The 23375-nt window shown below is 33.8% G+C and overlaps 1 protein-coding gene across 2 annotated transcripts in view; it reads right to left on the bottom strand.

Annotated features, from left to right (window-relative positions):
- DACH2 (dachshund family transcription factor 2) overlaps window positions 1-23375 on the bottom strand; it is a 461558-nt gene that overhangs the window by 277691 nt on the left and 160492 nt on the right. The window contains exon 2 of one of the 2 annotated variants that reach the window (XM_004685627.1): window positions 8797-8835. The exons of the other annotated variant lie outside the window; for it this stretch is intronic. Within the exon in view, the coding sequence (XP_004685684.1) occupies window positions 8797-8835 (39 nt within the window). The remainder of the gene's footprint in view (window positions 1-8796; window positions 8836-23375) is intronic. 2 annotated transcript variants of the gene reach the window in all.

Below are 23375 nucleotides of genomic sequence, written 5' to 3'. Positions count from 1 at the left end.
AAAAAAAAAAACACAAGAAAGTACAGGGGTACCCAGTACTTTCAAAATACAAACAAATATGTAACCAATTTTACCTCAGTAAAAATAAAAATCAAGTAAAAACTGGTATTGTTAACATAGTTAAACACAGCTTCATGGGAAAAGAATAAAGCTAGATTCATACTTAACTTCATAAACAAAAATTCAATCAAAACAGATTAAACGTTTGACTATAAGAACGGATAACTTAAAATACTTAAAACATATGGGACACAATCCAGGACATATATCCCAAAGATGCATGAAGGATACAACTCCAATGGCAATGGAAACAATAGTAAAAATAAACAAGTTGGGCTATATTAAATTAAACTGAATTTTTACCTCAAAAGAAACCATCAAAAAAACAAAAAGCAACTAACAGAGTAGGAATATACTTTTACACATCACACCCTGACAGGTGTTAATTCACAAAATATACAACAATAAAACATGTAACCCAATTAAAAAATAAACCAAAAGACCTGAATAGACACTTTTCTAAAGAACACACTTAGAAGATCTATGGGGACATGAAAAATTGTTCAAAACACTAATTATAAAGGAAACATAAATCAAAAACACAATGAAATATCACCTCACCCATGAGAGAATAAATCCTATAAAAATAATGAAAAGAACAAATGTTAGTGAGAAAAGTACCTTTTGAGACAAAATGGGTAGACCTTGATGTTATAATGTGAAATGAAATAAGTCATAACAAAAAGCACAAAGTATAGGGGAAAAATCTTAGAATAAATGAAAATAGAAAAAAACAATACTGGCTGCGAGTGAGCAGCGGATAGAACAAATAGTATAAGAGAAAAAAGGACACTGACACTTGAAGTTTGAGGGAAGGTGAGTATAGAGGGTGCACTTATGGTGGAGTAGAAATTTACCCACAAGCTAAATAGGTATGCATAGAACAGAAATTTACATTTTAAAAACCTCAGCAAATTACCTTCAAAAACATATTATGAAAGGATCATAAAAAGTGGGGTCTACATGGATGGCTAAACATAAAAAAAAAATGGCCAACATTATTAACTACATAACACAAGAAAAGATAAAAACCACATTATAATGCCAATAGATACAGAAAAAAAAATTGTTAAGATTACATACCCAATTGTTATAATTACTCAAAAATTGAGAATAGAAGTAACATTCTTTTACTTAATAAAGTCCATATACATGATCCCATAGCTAATATCATACTTTGTGATGAAACACTGAAAGCTTTTCCTCAAAATTCAGGGAATAGAATGTCTACTTTATATATTTATTTATTTATTTATTATTTATTTACATTATTGTTCATTTTATCATAATGTTTACTTCCCCTCTCCCCTCCCATCATCACCATAGCCCCCCACATTCCACCCACCTTCTGATGCCTCTCTGTCCACATCCCCTGTAGGATCTCTCTGGTTATTACTTGTTTGTTTTTGTATTGTTTTGTTGTGCTTTGTATTGTAATTCCCCGTCTTATTTGGTTCTCTTAAATTCCTCCTATAAGCAAAAATATACTACAGAATGTCTACTTTCATTACTACTTTTCAACATAGTATTGGATTACTGAATAAGAGTAATTATGCAAGAGATGACACAGAAGGAATTCAAATTGGGGAAAAATAAAAACTGTCAGTATTTGCAGATGGCATGTTAATATACAGAAAAAAAAATTAAAGGCACCAGAATAATGAAAACTATTATAAACAATAAAAGTCCAGTCAATTGTTAGGCTACAAAATCAGTCAATATAAAACAAAGAATGTGCTCCTGAATGCAAATAATGAACTAGAAGAAAGTGAAATTAAGAAAATAATCCCATTTACAATTGCACCAAAAAGTGTTAAACACCTAAGAATAAATTCAACCACAAAGATGAATTATACAACAAAACCATAAAATATTATTAAAACAAACAGTAGACAAAGAAATTAAAAGGATATTAATTAAAAGGAAATTAAAAGGAATTAATATTGTTATAATGGCTTCCATTAATCAAAACACTATACAGATTGAATGCAATCACTATCAAAGTTTTAATGACATTCAAAGAAATAGAACAGACATTTCTGAAATTTTATGTGGAGGCATAAAACACCCTGAATAACAAATGCAATTCTGATGGAAAAAAGAGTACAAAATGAGTTATTACACCTCCAGACTTCAAAATCTACTACAAAGCTAGGAAGCCAAAGCAGTGTGGTATTGGAATAAAAACAATCACAAAATAAAATGCAATAGAATAAAATTGAAATCCCAAAGATAAACCCACATTGACACCAGCAGTACAAAATAAAACCATGTGTAAATATTGAAGAAAAGTCTGTAACAAATGTTGTTTTATTAAACTGGAAATTTATACCAAAAAAGTAATGAAACAAGAATACTATCTCACATCATAGCAAAAAAAAAAGTTAGATCAAATAGAGATTAAACAATTGGATTAAAAACCTGAAATCATAAAAACAGGAAAAAAATACTCTAACTTGTATCCTTGGAGACTTCACTTAAGCAGCAAAGGGGAAAAAGAAAGCAAATCTACAAAATGGAACTACAGCACACTGAAAAGCTTCTGTAGAGTTTAAAGAAACTATCATTAAAATCAAGAGATAACCTACTGAATGGGAAAAATATTTGCATAACATCTAACAATGGTAAAATATCTAAGCTCTATAAAAAGAAATCAAATTACTTCCAGGCAAATTACAATCAAGATACAACCTTCTAGAACTTACAGGAAACAGCAAAAGCTGTAGTAAGAGGGAATGTACAACAACACAGACCTACATCAGGAAACAGGCAAGAATATAAATAAAGGGCCTGTCTTCATCTCAAATTAGTAGAAAAAGAATAAGCAAAACCAAAACTCAAAACAAGGAAATTTAAAAAATAAGAACAGAAATAAATGAACTAGAAATCAAAAAGGCAGTCCAAAATATCAATGAAACCAAAAGCTACTTGACTGCAGAAGTAAACACAATGGACAAACTGCTAATGAAGCTAAGAATAAAAGACAGAAACCTCAAATAAAAAGAATCAAAAACAAAAGAGAAGTTAAAACAGAGACAGTGGAAATTCAAGGAGATAATGAAAGACTACTATGAGCCTTTTTAGGCCAATAAATTCAAACACAAAAAAATTAGACAAATTCTTAGAATTATAAAAATCATTCAAAATTGAATGGGAAAGAAACTGAAAACCTGAACAAAGCAAGCACAAGCAAGGTAATTAAAAACAGTAATCAGGCCCTCCCAGGTGGCGCAGCGGGTTAAAGCACAGCACTGAGAAGCTAGGGCCACTTCCGCATGAGTTCGATTCCCGCCTGCCCTGGAGGTGACCACATGGCGTGGCAGACCTCTCCTGACCCGCCCGCTGCTCCCCTCAGCAGTGTACTTCGTAGATCTGCCTGTTCTGTTCCCCACTCTGTCTCTGGTGAAGCCTTTCGCCACCCCTGAGCCTCTGGCCTGTACCCCAGTTCTGTATGAACAAATAAATCTTTAAAAAAAAAAAAACAGCAATCAAAACTCTCCCCCCCAAAAAACAAAAATTGTACAAGTCGTTTCACAAGTGAGTTCTACCAAACATTCAAAGATGAACTAATCAATACCTATCTGCTCCAACTTTTCCAAAACACTGTGAAAGTATACTTTTAAACACATTCTATGATACCAACATTACTATAATACCAAAACTAAACAAATACAATGCGCACAAAAAAAGAAAACTAAAACCCAATGTCCCTAATGAACACAGATACAAAAACCCTCAATAAAATATTAGCAAGCTGAATCCAATAATATAGTAACAGGATTATACATCATGATGAATCAGATTTTATGCTAGGCCAACCAAGATGGTTCAGTATCTGAAAAGCAATTAATGTGATTCAGCAAATCATCAAAAAAGATTAAAAACCATACAATCATGTTAATAGATGTACACAAAACACCTGGAAAGATTCTATATGCATGTTGAAACATGGAATAAATGGTACCTCAACATTACAAAAGTTATACACAACAAATTCATACCTAATATTATACTCAATGGGGAAAAACTGAAAATTTTTCCACTCACATTTGGTCCAAGACAAGGATGTCCACTTTAACCACTATCATTCAATATAGTATTCGAAGTTCTAGTTAGAACAATCAGGCAAGAGGATTATACAAAATGAAGTAAAATCAGGGAAAAAAGGAGTAGCTACCAACATTTGTAGAAGGCACAAAAATCATACCTAGAGAACCCCGAAAAACTAAATAAAAAATAAACCAGCTCATCAGAGCTGTAGATCACAATGTTAATATGCAAAAATTAATTACCTTCTTATACAAAATAATGAGCCAAAAATTAAGAAAATTATTCTATTTACAATCATGCCAAACAAGTAAATATATATACATCTAGGAGCAAACCAAAGGAACTGAAGGATCTATATAAGTAAAAGTACAAGACATTGTTGAAACCAAAAGGAGACACAAAGAAATGGAAACAATCTCTGCTCATGGACTAGAATAATCAACAGAGTGACAATGGCCACTCCACCCAAAATAATACACAAATTCAATGCAATTCCAATTAAAATCTTCAATAGTATCCTTCAAAGAAATGGAGGAAATACTGAAATTCTTATGGCACCACAAAAGACCACAAATAGTCAAATTTCTCTAGAAAAATAAGGGCACAATGGTGATAGCCCCCCCCCCAGGCTTGAAACTATACTATATATTCATAGTAATATAAAAAAAGCATGGAACTGGAGCAAAAACAGATGAGCAGACCAGTGGTATATAATGACAAAGGATCTCAGAGTATACAGTTATTTTTATTGAAGTAACATCTGTTCATAATACTGTTTATGATTTAGGGGTGTAAGTTCACACGGTTCAGATATATGTTAGCACACCACAAGCACAACCGACACACCACAATCTCCCACCATAGTCCTTTGGACTCACTCCCTTCCTTTGGTCTCCTCCCTTTACTTCACTCTTCAGCAGCCTAAATTTTGATTTTGTCTCTTTTTTTTTGTCTACATTCATACAAGAGTGGAGGTATGTGCTATTTGTCTTTCTCTTTTCGACTCTCACTTATTTTTAAAATTTCTAGATTTGAGGAATATGTAATTAACTCAGAATTTCCATTTGGCTAAGTCTGTAACAGATTTAGTTAATTATAATATTTAAAAAATGTTCATCTTGGGGGCCCTCCCTGGTGGTGCAGCGGGTTAATGCCCAGCACTAAGAAGTTAACAGCCACTTCAGCATGAGTTCGATCCCCGCCTGCCCTGGAGGTGACCACATGGCGTGGCAGACCTCTCCTGATCCGCCCGCTGCTCCCCTCAGCAGTGTACTTCCTCGATCTGCCTGTTCTGCTCCCCACTCTGTCTCTGGTGAAGTCTTTCACCACCCCTGAGTCTCTGGCCTGTACCCCAGTTCTGTATGCATAAATTAAATAAATCTTTTTAAAAAATTGTTCATCTCTATCATGAGGCAGATTACTTGTGATAGAAATCATCTGATAATATAGAAGGGATAGTACTCTATAGCCAAATTTTAAATAAACATCAACTGTTTTGCACACTGACAATTTGTTCAGTAATTTCTTAACTTTCATGAGATATTAGATATGCACCTAGAAATCCATCAACAAGTGAAAGGATTTGTATGTGTACATTTTAAGTTACTGTTGGCTTAAAACATAGTATATAGCTCAGAAATATAGGATTCCACCTCTTCAGGGATTTTAAAGTTAATTACAATTTGAGATTGTGAATAATTTTCTCTCTCTGTATTATCTTTTTCTTGTTAAAAAGACCTCTGATGCATTTCTCATTGGAAAATTCTATATCAAATTATCCTGGCTAAGCATTTATAGTTAGATAGTAGGGGTCATTTAAACATGTGAGCTGTTTTTCTCTTTATTTTTTCTTAGATAAATAATTATTTTGACAAATGTGCTTTTGAATACACTGTGATGAAAGGGACAAATGGATGTCACAAACATTGTGGTACAATTGGGCTTACATACTAAATTCCAACGTAAAGCAGGCAAACAAGTAGACTAATATCAGTCAGTAAAATCTCCTCGTAACATTTCAGATAACTTTAATTTTCTCTCTTTAATGCTTACACAAATTTCAAATTAAGTTTTATATTAGCTACTCACATATTGTTTATTTCTTATTTTAACTATTTGTAAAAACAAAGGAATTTTGCTGGATATTTTGGGCATTTGTTTAAAGGCAAGCTAATTCAAAACTGCTCCAAAACTACACATGTTAGAAAATATTGTTTTCTCAATACAAATTAAATAAACATGATAATAAGCACACATAAACATGGCTTTCTGCCATTTGAAATAGTATAAATTGGGCTTTAAATAGATATTTTAATTATGATATGTTATAGAATGTATACTTAAGTATTCTCTTCTGGAAAAGGAAGCTTGATCTCTCATACCACATAACATTGATAAACATGTCAGAAAAAAAATCATAACTTTATATTAACTTTTAAGCCCTGTTAAGGAAAAACTACCTTGACTATTTCCATGTTGTAAGAAAAAAATCATGAATTACAATAACCATAATTTTGAATACTAGAAGCATTATTTACAAGCTCTGAACGTATTTAATTTATAAGAAAATCAAATAAATTTAGAATATAATATCTTGATCATTAATAATTTAAAACAAAGATCACAAGCAAATAAGCCATGGGCTCCTCCATCCATATCACATATTAATTTTGAATTTGACTGTATGATATAGTTTTCATTTTTGCTTTATGTTGCATTAGTTACCAATATTTAAGAATCAGAGAATTTCATGTAAAAATCTAGATTCCCAACTTTCCTTTACTAGTCAGATCTTCACAACACTGGGCCTTTATTCCCAGTGGGCAACAATCAGCTGAGCTCAGGATAGCTACCACCTTTCAAAAAAATATATATCTCTAGTCACTGTAGCCCACATAAGGACTTATTGTTTATGGTCTACCATTTATGTTACCAGCCTTGCCTCAGTTCCATTTAGAGTTTGCAACTTCCTCATTTCCCTGCAGTTTATATAAGCAAAGCAGTATATATACATTTTTTTTTACTTAAATGTTTTATTTATATAGTTTGCAACATTGTTCATTTTTAAACAATATTTACTTCCCCCTCCCTCGGGTGTAGATCCCATAGTATTCCCTCCTCCAATTCACCCATGTACCACACCACAGTCCCATATACTTTTAAAAAATAGTTCATGGTTGTTGTTTACAGTAAATGTAAAAATGTCATTACAATCAAGTATATATGTAATGTGCCTTCTGATTAATCTAGAAATAAAATATAAAATTTTAAACTACTGGTAGGCTTAAAGATGTTGACATCAATTTGCATTTTGCCAGGAAAATAAAAATGAAATTCAATTTCAGTGCCACTGCACTCATTCAAAATAAAAAGCACTGTCATTATCCCAAAAAATGTAATCCATTGAAAGTTTTTCAAGGAAAAATCATTTACATTGACATGTATCGGTTCCCAGTCTCCACAGCATTGAGGTCACAGTCTAATAGAAAGTTTAGCACTTAAGGAGGTACATTCACCACTTCAGTTCACCTGGGTATTTTTTAGTGAGCATGACACTTACGTTTCTATACTTATTATAGAAAATATCCCAGATAGTACAAATACCACCATAATAATTTCCATTTTCAATGTTTAAAATGCAGGACAAATCACATGGTTTGGTCCCACAGCCCTATGAGGCTGTTTTTCATAAAAAATGTGGGTAAGTCATGCATCAAGGAAAGTCCTGAACAAAAAAGAGATCAGTCACCAAAGGTTTATTTAACCTGAGAAGGGCGTGTTGAAGAGAAAGGCACGCCGCCAGGCAGTATCAAAACATGCTTTAGCATCATGAGTTGAACTCCATCTCCCTTTACTTGTTGAGTCTTTATCCACACTTTTCCCTAGTACAGCCTAAAAGGTATGTGGCCTGGCATGGAACAATCAATATGTTATCTCTAATTATATTTTAACTGAAATTGACATAGTTATTTTAGGAGTTTTCAAGGAATTTTTACACTTTTGAGGTATTTAAAAAATGTATTTTAGAGAAAAATATTTCAAATATTTTAGAACTACTGATAGGCCTGTAAAATATATTTGTGCCTAACACCTATAAATAATACCAGAATATAAGAAGGCCTGTTTATTTTCAAGTATTTCTGAAGCGCACTTAATAGCCTGTGCTTCCCTGCAAAAGTGAATGCACCTTCCTAAGCATTTCAGAGCTAAGAGATGGGTAAATTACTTTCCCATCATTTTACATAGATGTCATTGTTTATATGTTAGTGACCCTCATTCAACCCCCATCAACTTTGTAACCTTTGTCTAGTTTCTGCTTTAGTTCCCAGGGAAGAAGATGCTCCCTGTGGCTAGAAGTCATCTCATTGCAGGGTACTGGAATCCACTCTGAGTTAATAGATATGAATGATTACTAACTAGTAATAGTGAGACCATGGAGACTCTAGTTAACTAGAACCCTCAAGTAGACACACAGGTTCTAAATTAGCTATTTGATTTATATTTCTATTATTATTAATTAAGGATTAAGAAATATTCAACAGTTGCTGCTGAAAATTTTCAATGGTTTTGCTTTCCTACCTCAGGAAGTATAGTGCAGGGAACAAAATTATTATAGTTGGCTTGAATCTGCACAAGCTTCAGGACATTCTCAGGAAGTTTATTTTTAAAAAATAAATACATAAATACCTGTTAACAGCTTGTTTTCTTGTCATTTGCCTCTTCCTTCTAAAAGGAGAGTGTAGCAGAAAATAAATAAAAATGGTTAATTTAGAGTTCTGATTAGTTATTTTCCAATTAATCAAGGCTTTATTATATTTCACAAAAAAAACCCTCTTCTTAAATTCTGCAGAAATTTTATATAGGTTACATACAATAAAATACCAGCAGAAAGAACACAAAGAAGATAGGAAAGTCTGAAACACTAAAAGATTGTCTTAAATGTATGGATAATGCTATTACATTTCTGGTTTAATTCACATTATGTAAAGAATAACATGAAATGTCATGGTATTTAGGGTTTGTTCATATATGAAGGCAAAGAAACAAGGTTATAGATTTCTGTTGAAAATGGCCTTGGGTCATAAAAATACCAAAAATAGATTCAGCAATATTGTGTCTATTCCTTTCCCTCAAGCACCTTCCTTCTCATCCCACTGGACAGTCTAATACCTTTTAGAGCAAAAATCCCCTTCTTTTTTCTCATTTTTTTATTTGGCTATCAGGATGATGAAAGTAAGCCAATATCAAAATTATGCCTTAATTTTCTGAACATGATGCCATTAATTACACAGCTCACTACATATTTCTGGAAAAATACTGAACTAAGTATCTTACATCTTCCAAAAAAGGGTCCCATGCACACACATGCACACATGCACAATCATATATACATCCACACAATAAGTTAAATTCCTACAGAAGAGAGTAAAATGATACACGCATTTATCTTATTTAAAAAACATACTTTCTGAGAATGATATTTCCCCATGTCCCCAAGCCCTTTTAAAAAGAACAATTAAAATGACATGCTAAAAATCAGACTATAATCTGGCTCTTTCAAGCTTTATTGCACTTCTTAGTAGTACAGAAACAGTAACCTCCATAAAATTTCCACTGCAAATATATAGTTTATATTTATATAAACTATATAAAAGAGATTTATAAAATCTCTTCTTCTAATAGCTTTTTGTTAAAAGTCCTCTTTCAGATTTCGTTAATGCATTTATGTAATTTGTTTTTGAAAGACAACTTCCAAAACTTTTCTGTTTAAGGCCAATAGAATCTGACCTTCCCTTTTGGTGCAGCAGATTAAAGTGCAGTACTGTGAAGCCGGCCAAGGCCATTTAAGTGAGAGTTTGATTCCCACCCCAGAGGTGACCAACGTGGCACAGCAGACCTCTCATCTCACCCACTGCTCCCCTCAGCAGTGTACTTTGTCAACCTGCCTGTTCTGCTCCCCACTCTGACTATGGTGAATCCTCTCACCTGCACCTCTGGCCTGTACCCTAGTTCTGTATGCATAAATAAACCTTTTTTAAAAAATCATTAAAGAAAGATAGACTAAACCACAAATACAAATACATAACTGGAGTTACTAATGAGAGGTAGGATAAAGAAAGATAAGCATTTTCCACCTTCATTTATGCTCTATCACTTTACTATTCAAATGATTAGATTTTGCTTTCTAATTCACTAACTTAATCTGTTTTGAAAATGATCATTTATTAATTTTTTTAAATATGTTATTCTTACACTGCGGTACCCCATCAGGTATTTCACCATAGTACACTCACCCATATTCCCAAGTCATCCATATTTGCCCAGCAAAGACCACTGTATTTCCTTCCCTTTTTTCTTATCCCTCCCCTACTCCTCAACCCACCTTGGTGCCTCCTTTCTGTAGTCAGCTGTAAAGAGGTAGTTTTCTAGCTTGTCTTTATTATCTTTATCTGATGATTAATTTAGTTACTTTATATTCCTCATATTAGTGAAACCATTGAGTATTTATCTTTCTCTTAATGTTTTTAGCATTTTCCCTTCAAGCTCCATCCACATTGCCACAAATGGCAAGTGTTTGATTTTTTATTGCTGAGTAGTATGCCAGTGTGTGTGTGTGTGTGCGCGCGCACACACACGCGTGTAGATATATATCTTCTTGATCAATCCATCTGGGTTGTTTCCATAATTTAGCTGTAGTACTGGTGCTGCAACAAACATGGGAGAGGAATTTTCATTTTGAATTAGTGTTTTTGAGTTTTTTGTATAGATGCCTAGAAGAAGGATTTTGGGGTTACATGGCAGGTCCATTTTTAAAGTTTTGAGACACCTTCATAATGCTTATCTGAGGAAAGGACCAGTTTTCAAAGCCACACACAGGACCTTCCAGGAGGCTTTAGGGAAAGACATAGTTTCTCTGGTTCTTAGATCAAAGCTTCCAAAACATGGGCAATACCTCCTTACAGCCTTCCACAAGGACTGGGTCAGTTCAAATGCCACCAGCAGTTTAGGGGGGCTCCCCTTTCTCATCATCTCCAGCACTTGTAGTTTCTGGTTTTTATGTGATGGGCCAATCTCACGGCTGTGAGATATTATCTCATTGTGGTCTTGATTTGCATTTCTCTGGTAAGTAATTGTGAACAATTTGTTCATGTGCATGCTAGTCCTTTGAATGTCTTCTTTGGAGAGTAGTCAGTTTAATTATTTTGCTGATTTTTTGATTGGGTTGTTTTGTTTTTGTAGAGTTTTATGAGCTCTTTGTAAAACTTTTGATATGAGTCCTTTGTTAGATCTATGATGTGCAAATATTTTCTCCCATTCAGGAGGGTGTCTTCATTTTGTTTTCTTTAACTGTACAGAAGACATTCTGTTTAATCTAGAAAAATGATGCTTTCTTAAGGTACACTATACTCACAAATACTAAGACAGTGATAATTCATGGGCTATCTATAATCACTGAATTGAAGGACTATTTTCACCTTTCACCAGAAATTCCCCTTCTTTATTTTTTACTTCTAAAACTTGTTGAAGTTAACAAACTTTTTTTTTACTATGTTCTTATGTATGTAAGCATATTAACTTAAAAAACCTAAAAATCATGGAATTCATGGAATTCTTCATAGATTATTTAAGTCAGGATAAAATTACTTGGATACTAATTTTACTGATTTGCGATATGTAAAGGAAATGAACAGAAAAACTAAATAAAACAAAAATAAAATTTTAGACTATAAAACCAATAAGAGGTTCACTAAAAGGGTTGAGGAAAGGGAAGTAGGTAAATTGGGACAAAGGATAAATTATATGTTGAATAACAGAATTGACATTTTGTGGTTAAACTGATGTATTGTATACACATTATTAGTTTCAATGATGCACAACTGAAATATATAATTTTATAATGTAATGCTAGTTGAACAAATTTTTAAATAAAAATGAAATTGCTGAATATTAGAACATTTTGTTGGATTATACAACAAGTATATAAATGTCCATTAGTTAGCTCTCGTCATTTAGAAATTGTAACTTTCACAAAACATTCTCATTTGTCTTGCCAAATGTAAGAATGCATTTTATAATAATGCCTACCACTAGTTATAAATATAGGACTTTAGGAACTACATATTAAATATATATACATGTATATATTTTGATATTGAAATAAAATGTGACTTCTGTATTGGGGTGTATTCCTTCTGTAACATCATCTAATTTAAATTTTGTTTGCAAATAAGCAAGAGTTCAGAAATTTTATAGAACAATTACATGATGCCACAAATATTCTCACATCTATATAGAGCAGTTCCCATCTGGGTTTCCTTGAGTCGACCTAGAATATTTCACATGCCCTATGATTTCTCTTTGTCTCCTGAAGTTACATTTTTACGGCGTTCCCCACTTATATGCCTGCCTATAAAATTAAAATAATGAAAAAAGACCTGAATTTCACTAAAATTTATCTTTGTGGCTGAAATGTAAATACAACTATATTCCAAACTTACTCACAAAATGAGGTTACACATATTCAAAAACACTGAGTCAGATATATACTCAGTAAATCAAGACAACTGGTGGAACTATTACCCATTGCATTCCTACAACACATGGTGGTAGATATGAAGAGTCTCTATACAACTGACAATTCCTACAATCATTACTATACTGTACTAGTATATTAATTATCCTTAACATAGAAGGACCCTCACTTCCCCACCACATACAAATTATAACTAAATGGTGGTTCTGTTCTGAGGCCCAAGAACTGAATAATGGAGAGCAGGTTGTATTTTGAATTTGTCAAGCTAATCTTCACAATGTATCCCTGACAAATAAGTTTTGATATTTTGATTCTTCCAACTCCTGATATGTTACTACAAGGTCCAACTAAGGCAATAACAATCAATGGAATCTATTGTGCACTTCTCTGATTGAATTTAGTTTAGTAGAACAATCAGAGGTGTGGAATTCTTACTTTTGAGATACAAATTTAGATCACAGAAATACTTAAAAATAAAGAAACAATACACAAAATACGTAACAAGAGGTAACAACAAAATGTCATGAAGAATTTAAGTTCAGAATTCATAGGCACATTGAAAGGTCAATATTGTGCATCACAGAATAAATACTAACTGGGATGTAAAGATAACAAAATTGAGTGCCTCTTTCAGTAATTCTTCAAGTGGATAAATTACCTAAACCTAAGCATTTTGAAGATATAGTCGACTTCTGAGATGATCCACTCTAATTGATTTTAAACTGGTCTGCAAAGAACTTCAGTGAAAGGACTGGCAAAGAAACTATTCATTTTCTTACCTTCAATTAGTGTAGCTTTCCTTTTCCTTTGTGATATATTGGGTGTCTGAACAGCTGTATCTAGCTACCAATACCACCCACCATTACTACCATTTAACAAATAAGAAAATTAGCTCTTGAAATGTTAATTTTGCCAAGGTAAAACAGGATGTTAGTATAAGCACCCTCTAACTCCTAATTCATGTCAGTCTCCCTAAATATGTCATCCTATGTATCTTCTATATATTAAATAACTATATCTTTGGCTGTCCCCCTAAATACTATGATATCTTCTTTAACTTCCCAGAACATAATAAGGTTAAGAGAATATTTCTAAGGCTTCCTTGTTCTCTAGGCCTGTGCTACGCTACACTATATTTAATGTAGAAGCTCAAACCTGCTATCTAACAGATTGTGTACTGATACCATAGAGGTCACATTTTTATCCTCACCCTATGATCACAGTTTCTTAGTTCAACAATTATTTTACAAATATTTATTGATCATCAACTATACACAAAAGTCTGTTTTAGGCTATGAGGAATACAAATATCTTTAAGTATGACTCCTGATATCAAGACTAATAAAATTTAGTAAGATAAATATCATGTTCACCAATTGTTACATAAATACCACTTGATTGCTGGGCATAAACACTCAATATTATCTGAGAAAGGAATATTGAGTGGATGGAATACATATTTTTTAAAGATTTAAGATTTTATTTATGCATGCAGAACTGGGGTACAGGCCAGAGGTGCAGGGGTTTTGGGTGAGAAGTTTCACCAGAGAAAGAGTGGGAAGCAGAACCCAGAAGAAGTAAGTACACTGGTGAGGGGAGCAGTGGGCCAGACAGGAGAGGTCTGCTGCACCATGTGGATCACCTCCAGGGCCTGGGGTCGAACTCATACGGAAGCAGCTGCAGCTAGCTTGCAGTGCTGCGTCCTAACCAATTGCACCACCAGGAAGGGCCATATTGTGAATTTTTTTTAAATAAGGTATACTTTTTCTGGAGTGGCCAATGAAGTCATTATAAAGGAAATAAAATTTGATGTATTTATAAAAGGATAGGCATGTTTGGCCCTCCCTAGTGGTGCTGTGGGTTAAAGCACAGCGCTATGAAGCTAAAGCCACTTCCCCATTATTTTGATTCCCGCCCTGGAAGGTGACCACATGGCATGGCAGACCTCTCCTGACACGCCTGCTGCTCCCCTCAGCAGTGTACTTCGTAGATCTGCCTGTTCTGCTCCCCACTCTACCTCTGGTGAAGCCTCTCACCGCCCCTGAGCCTCTGGCCTGTACCCCAGTTCTGTATGCACAAATAAATAGATCTTAAAAAAAAAAAAAGGATAGGCATGTTTTGAAAAACAAAGAAAGAAAGAGGAAAACAATGCTTTGGGAAATCGAAATTGATTGGATGCACAACACTGTTATAAGACAGTATGGAGATGAGGAGACCAGGTATGAAACTGCAATAGCAGAGATGAGATTCGAAAAGGAGGAACATGTGCAACACAGAGTCTAAAACTAGCATTCATGGATTACAGCTAAAATTAAGATGGAAACAAAGAATAGAATGTAGGAAAGGAGAACTTTGAACTCTTGATTGTTTCTATGAAAAGCTACTTTTCAAGTTACATGAAATCAAGTTATGAATGAACTTGAAAATAACTATTTATTCTGGAAGCAATAGTGTTATCACAAATATTAAACAAGTTACAAGGAGACTTTGCCATTAATCCCAACTACTCAACTAACTAGTTTTGTGATTGTGAACAAATAACAATACTATATAATCATTCGTATAACCAGGGTTGGTTAGATATACCCTTTAGCCCATTATAGTTAACTTTATGGTTCTCTGATACCTTAGCTGTTAACTATATGCCTAAAATACAAGTGTAGTTCATGGAAGTTATTTTAAGAAGTCAATAACTATTAGAGGTTAGCTGTTACTCCTGAGGTATTTTCTTTTTATTCATAAATGATTCCTGCAATGCCTGTCAGCAGTATTCAGCTTTGGGGTATATCCAGTGTTTCAGAAAAGCACTGACTGAAAATTCTTCAGATATTTTACTCATAGAGAAAATCAATAGAGCATTGTTCTGTTTGCATGCTACAGAAAGACAGACTAGGAAAGCTATAACATAGATTTTTGCTTCAGCAATTGTTACTTCTATTGAAATTGATACATCTCTTTTAAGATAATCTGTATTATAATAGAGTTGTCATTATCTATATCTCTATCAAGGGATATTTATAATACTTCCAATGAAATATTCCATTTTTGCTCTGTAGAGGTTACAGAATACTAGGATTCTCCTGTTTATACCTCTCTAACTTATCATCAATCCTAAAGTCAATGTAATTACTTCTTTTCAAATAATACATATATTTTTAAATATGATAAATAGAACTATGCATAATATTCTCAGTGTGGTTTTAGGAACATTATTATCCCATAATATATCCCATAGAATTTTAGGTTGATTTACTAACCATGTGTGGAAATAAATATATGATGCTACTTTTTAAGAAAGACTGCTATTTCCATTTCTCCTCCAGAAAGTTAACTTTTTATATTTGACTTATTTCAACTTTGTTATAAATACAGTGAATGAATTAAACAAAAACATGACACTCCTACTGTATGCTGTCTACCTTCCCATTTTATCCTCCTTAGACAAAGTGAAAGGATATAAAATGTATACATTTTCATCTATCTATTCAAAATTTCCCCAACTCCATGAGTGTCTGCAGATTTTGTTATTTAAAATGGATAACTAATGGTATCTCCTTAGAGTGTTTTTCAAAAAGACAATGTACCCAAAAGCAGTAAATATAAATAGGTTACAATAAACATTGTAACTAATAATGAATAAATATTTCTGCCCTGTAGTCTTAATGAGAGTATTATTTTATAATAGGAAGTCATGCTAAACATAACACTAACCCTGTTTACCTTATTTTTCATTTTAAAAACACAACTGGCTACTCCTCTCTGCTCACAGAGCACTTTGTGCATGCTTTTTCTATAGTACTCACTGAAAAGAATGTCTCCCTCATGAGAATACAATTCTTTGACAGCAACAAAACCCAACAACTAAATAAAACCCCCTTGATAATAAGATCAACTATAGCATTGTAAAACCCTATTCATGACAATGGTGTTGTCATGCTTGACAAACGGTGATGGTACTCATTTCAAATGTGAATGCCAAGATAAAGCTTGTTTTCCCAGGTTCTCAATAACAACTCTATGACAAAGTGACATCCAGCAAAAAGTGGTAAATAGAGCTAGAGCTTTATGCTATTCACTGATTAAGGAAAAATGTTTCAAGTAGGAACACATACTGAAATACATTTACAAAACAAGGAATATAAAAATATTTAAGGCAATTATCAAATCTGAAGACAGACACAGAAAAACGCACTAGTGGCTTGGGACTAGAATGCTTCCCTTTTCACTAATGGACAGATCAACCAGACAGACAATAAATGAAGACAAAAGAGTCATAAATGAGGGATTAAAACACATGGTATTAACAGACATGTATATGTTGCTGCACTCTCAAATAGCTGAATGTACATTCCTTTGCAATGCACATGGAACATTCTCCAGGATACACCACAAGCTGGGTCAAAAACAAATATCTGGGGAAAAAAAAAAAAAAGAAAACCTGGAAACAAAACAAAACAAACAAACAAACAAAAAATATCTGGCCTCCCTGGTGGTGCAAGGGGTTAAGACTTAGCACTATGGGGCCCTTCCTGGTGGCACAACAAGTTAAAGCACAGCACTATGAAGTTCTCATTTCACTGTAGCATGAGTTCGATCCCTGGCCAGGGAAGTGAACCACATGGCGTGGCAGACTTCTCCTGACCCGCCCGCTGCTCCCCTCAGCAGTGTACTTCGTGGATCTGCCTGTTCTGCTCCCCACTCTGTCTCCAGTGAAGCCTCTCACCGCCCGTGAGACTCTGGCCTGTACCTCAGTTCTGTATGAATAAATAAGTAAATCTTTAAAAAAATTATATCAGTATTCTCATTTATCATAGTAAGATCAAACACAAAAAGAAAACAGTGCAAACTTCTAATATACAGATATTAAACAACACACTGCAGAATGAACGTGAGATGAATGAGGAAATCAAAGAAGAAATTTAAAAATGCCAGGAGATGAACAAAAATGAAGACAGAACTTACCAAAATCTATTAAACAGCAAATGTGGTACTATGAGAAAACTATATGGCAATACAACCCACATAAAGAAATAAAAATGAAGCTCAATAACCTTACTTCTCAAATCATTAGAAAAAGAACTTATTAAATCCAAAAGCCAACCAAAGAAAGGAAATAATAAAATTTAGAGAAGAAACAAAATCAAAATAAAAGAGTCCAAAGAATCAATGAAATCAAAAGTTGGTTCTTTGAAAAAGAAATCAATAGGCTAAAAAAAAAAAAAAAAACTCTAGAAAATAAAAAGGGAGATATATCTCATAAGTAGAACCAGAAATGAAAGAAGAAAAACAAGTCATTTAAGAAATAGAAAAGATCAAAGGAGTTACTATAAATACCTATACACCATCAAACTGAATAATCTAGATAAAATGGGGGAAATTCTTAGAAATCCACAACTCCACAGAGAAAAAGGAAGCAAAAAGCAAAAACAAGCCAAAATAAATCACACACAAGCAAGGATTTTGAACCAGTAATCAAATGTGCCAAGAAAAAAAATTAAGCCTAGATTCACTGTTGAGTTCTACCCAACCTTCAAACATAAACTAATATTTATCCTTTTATAACTCTTTAAAAAATGAGGAAAAGGGAAAGTCTCCAAACATTTTTATCAATCCAACATCACTTTGAGGGCAAAACATGAAAAAGTTACCATAAAAAAAGAGAATTATGGCCCTCCCTGTTGGTGCAGCGGGTTAAAGCACTGCACTAAGAAGCTTAAGCCACTTCGGCCATGAGTTCGATCCTCGCCTGCCCCGGAGGATATCCACATGGTGTGGCAGACCTCTCCTGACCCACCCACTGTTCCCTCAGCAGTGTACTTCGTCGATCTGCCTGTTCTGCTCCCCACTCTGTCCCTGGTATATCCTCTCACCCTCCGCATCTCTGGCCTGTACCCCAGTTCTGTATGAATAAATAAATCTTTAAAAAAAAAAGAGAGAGAGAGAGAGAGAGAGAGAGAGAGAGAGAATTATAAGCCAAACTCACTTGTGAACTTAGAAGCAAAAATCTACAACAAAACCTTAAGGAACCAACTAAAACAATATATGAAAAGGGCCATATATATAATGACAAAGCATGATTTACTGCAGGAACACAGGAATGGTTCAACATCAAAAAATCAATCAATGCAATTAACCATGTCTATTAAAGGAACAATAAAATGGTTATATCAGTAAGTACAGAAAAAGCACTTGATAAGACTCAACATCCATTTATAATAATTCTCCCAAACTAGAAATATATAGAATATTTCTCAACATAGTAAGGGGTCATAAATGACAAACTTCCAGCCAACACTCAATGGTGAAAAACTGAAAGCTTTACCACTACTCTGGTACATGACAAAGATGACCAATTTCACCATTAGTATTTAGCATAGCACTAGAAGATCTAGCTAGAATAATTAGGGAAGAGAAAGATACAAAAAGAACTGAAATTTGAAAAGGATGTAAAACTATCACTATTTGTAAATGATATGAAACACAGAAAACCCTAATGATTCCACTACAAACTTATTGAAATACAATATAAATTTTGTAAAGTGGAAAGGTACAAATTCAATTTGCAAAACTTGTTTTTCTATATGCTTACAAGTTATATGAGAAGAAAATAAAGAAAAAAGATCTCATTCACAATTACACAAAATAAATTAAATACATAGGGGCAAATTTAACACAGGAGGCAAAGGATCTATGAAACATTTTTAAAAGAATGAGAAGACACAACAAGTGGATAGACACTTTGGAAGACACAACAAAATTCCCTGCTTGTGCATTGGAATAATTAATATTCGTAAGCAGCCATTATAACCAAAGCCATATACAGCTTTGATGCAATCCCAATAAAGATTTCTGTGGCGTTCTTCAAAACAATGGATCCAACAGTACTGAAATTCATACGGAACAGCGAAAAGTCCCCAAACAGCCTGAACAATCCTGACTCAAAGGAAGAGCGGGGCTAATACATACCCAGTTCTCAAACTATACTACAAGGTATAATAACCAAAACAGTACTGTACTGAACAAAAGCGGACACAAAATCCATTGGGATAGAATTGTAACCAGTAAAGCTTTTTTTTAAATTATTTTTTACTTTTTTACATCATTCTTCATTTTGTGCATTTTTTATCTCAGTTGTAATCCCCATGGGCTTCACACCACCAATTCACCCATGTGCCATACACAGTCAAACTACAAAATAAAAAAGAAGCCAAGATTATATGCTGATAAAAGAAAATCTTTTTAACAAATGGTGTTGGGAAAACAAGAAAACCCTATGTTAAAGAATGAAAATAGATCACCTTATGGCTTACACAAAAATTAAATAAAAAATGGATTAACAAAATAGACACAATACCGAAAATGGTTAAAAATTTGAAGGAAATAATAGACAAAATACTGCACAACCTTGGGTTCAAAGACATATATGGAGATTCATCTCCAATGGCAAAATAAACAAAGACAAATACAAACAAATGGTACTATATAGCCCTATAAAGTTTGTTCACAGTGAAAGAAACTGTCACTAAAACAGACATATTAATGAATGGGAGAAAATACTGAACACATACATCTGACAAAGGACTGATATCCAAAATCTTTAGAGAACCCATGCAACTCAACAAAAAGAAAACAATGAATGCAGCCAAAAAACGAACATATTTTTAAAAACTGGAATTAACACGTGTTGGCGAGGATGTGGAGAAAAAGGAACACTTTTACACTGCTGGTAGGAATATAAACTGGTCCGGCCACTATAGAAGGTTATATGGAGGACCCTAAAACTGGGTCTAACATATATGATCCAGAGATTCTACTACTAGAAATCTACCCAAATAACTCTAATTTGAAAGGAAAACTAGACTTTTATGTTTATTACAGTACTATTTACAATAGCGAAGATATGAAAACAACCTAAATGCCCAAAACAAGAGTGGAACAAGATTTGGTGTGTATATATCTATACATCTACATACACACATATATACGTGTGTCTCTATACACATACGTGTGTGTATATATGTGTGTGTGTATATATACACACAGTGCTATGTGTGTGTTCAATATTTTCTCCCATTCAGTAATGTGTCTGTTTTAATGACAGCTTCTTTCACAGTAACAAACTTTATAGTGCTATGTATTACCACACACAATAGATACTACTCAGTAATCAATAGGATAAACTCATGCCATATGCAGCAATATGTATGGAGCTGGAAGAGATTATGCTAAGTGAAATTAAGTTATAGGAAAAAGATAAATTTCAGGTAGTTTCTCATAGAGAAACTGAACAAATGGTCAAAAAAACAAAATACAAATCTTGCAAGTTGACTACAGATCAGAGACATAAAGCAAGGGAGAGGGAGAAACAGGGAGTCGAAACTGGGGAGGGAAGAACACAAGGGACTATGATGATGGATCATGGGTGCTGTGGTGGTTGGAAGAACTACTGGGAGTACATTTGAGGGGGAGGAACCAATATTGTATAAAAATGAACAACAAGGCCCTCCCTGGTGGCTCAATGGGTTAAACCACAGCAAAATGAATCTATCACAGACACTGCAGCACGAGTTCAAGTCCCCAGCCAGGGAGGTGACCCACGTGGAGTGGCAGAACTCTCCTGACCCACCTGCTGCTCCTCTCAGCATTGTATTTCAGTCAGTCTGCCTTTTGTGCTCTCCACTGTCTCTGGTGAATCCTCTCACTCCCCGCCCCTCTGGCCTGCACCCCAGTTCTGTATGTATAAATAAATAAATCTTTTTATTTAAAATGAACAATATAAGATTATTTTTTTAAAAATGAGCATAGGAGTTAAATAGATAGTTTTCCAAGAAGACATACAAATAGCCAATAGACTCAAGAAAAAATGTCTATCATCACTTATCATCATCAAAACGCAAACCCAAACCACAATGAGATGCCATGTAACACATATGAGTATGGCCCATATCAAAAATATCAGAAACAAGTGTTGGTAAGAATGAGCAAATTGGTCCAATTCCTCTGGAAATGAGCATAGAAGTTTCTCAAAATATTGACAAGAGAGATTCCATATCTCCAGCAATTCAATTCTTAGAAATCTACTAAAAAACTGCAAAAACTCTAATCCAAAGAGATACAGGGAATCCTATGTTCAACGCAGTACTATTTACTATAACCTAGTTAGGCATGTAACCTAAATACCCAGGGGCAAATGAGTGATTTAAGATGTGGTATATATACACAATGAAATGTTAATCAGCCATTTGCAACATGGGTGAATTTGAAGGAATTTTGCTAAGTGAAATTAGCCAGGAGGAAGAAGACAAATAATCCCGAATCATATATAATATTGTAAACCAATGTTTCCTTAAGAAAGAAAATATTAAAATAAAATTCCCCCCCCAAATTATACAATTATATGTAGTTATTAACTTGAAACTCAGTATTATCATTATTATAAGTAATGACATAAAGATGCTAACTTCTCACTCTAAATTTATATTTAACTTTATACTTCAATGTAACTCAAATCTAGGACTCCAAATTGTACATTTGGGCCATAATGACTTCTTTATAATACTTCCAACAAGAATCTTATTGGAATATTTAGGTTTAAACAGTATCTAGGATTGTTCTAAAGATTAGCACTTATTAAGCACAAAATATTTGTTGAGTGAAAAATCAGTATTAACCCAGGTATTATTCACACATAATTTCATTATGCTTTGCTACTGTTATAATCATTTTTTAGGTATTAAAGAGATTTAATAATATGGAACAACTGTCCTTTTAAACTTTCATAGTTATAATTACAACCATTATAACATCTCATAGCTTTCTATTTCTTAATTGAAAATAGCCTTCTCTATTAAGTGTTGCAAACTAATTTCTTTAAAATATGCCATATTTAAGCGTTGCAAAATAATTTCAAATATGTCATAAATAAAGGAGAAAACTCGATATAATTTATTTTCATCATTCTGTCAAATCTTTCTAGCTGCTTACTGTCAGAATGTAAAACTTTATCTTCCTCTTAGTCCTTTGTGTGATCATACAAGTCTACAATCTTTCTTTTCCTGGTTTAATGATACTAGAGAATAAGTGCTCTAGTGTTAGAGGGATAATAAGGAACAAGCTCTGATCCTATGAATGATGTTCTGAAAGAATTCCAACCTCTTAGGTTGCTACAGACGCCAATCACATCAACACAATGAAAAGACTGCAGGCATGGAGGATTATAAATCCCGACATGGTAGGAACGTGCCTTCCTTAATGAGGGTGGCCACTGGGAGCAAGGGGTAGGGTTAAGCAGCCATGCTTGGCTGGTAACAACACATACATACTCTTGCTTTCTTGCTTTTCTGGCTTTGACCTGTACCCAGAGTTGTGGAGGAGACAAACGGAGGAAAAATTTTTAGAGGCTGGAAGAGACAGTGGGAAGTGACGTGAAGGTGAAACTCACCTGGAGGCTACTCCTGGTCCTTGGTAGAGACAATGGAAGTCATTATGTTGATGTGGTATATTTGCATTTTCCCTCAGTCTGTCCAAGCTTTCTTGGACCTAGCAATTTTCTTCTGATTCTTGTCACAAGATACCTTATATTTGTAGCTAGCTTTGGGGCTCAGCAGTCCCACACTGGGCTGAGTCCGTTTGGCTGGTTATTTGCCCATCAGTGGATACATAATTTTGGGAGTTTTATTGTAACTCTGTTATTTGAAATCCTTTCTTCTCTATGCACATCAATTCTATTAAA

This window comes from Condylura cristata, unplaced genomic scaffold, assembly GCF_000260355.1.
Source record: "Condylura cristata isolate star-nosed mole 26May11 unplaced genomic scaffold, ConCri1.0 scaffold00019, whole genome shotgun sequence".
Classification (NCBI taxonomy): Eukaryota; Metazoa; Chordata; class Mammalia; order Eulipotyphla; family Talpidae; genus Condylura; species Condylura cristata.
The sequence above is the reverse complement of the archived record's forward strand: the minus strand, read 5'-3'. Positions and strand labels throughout refer to the sequence as shown.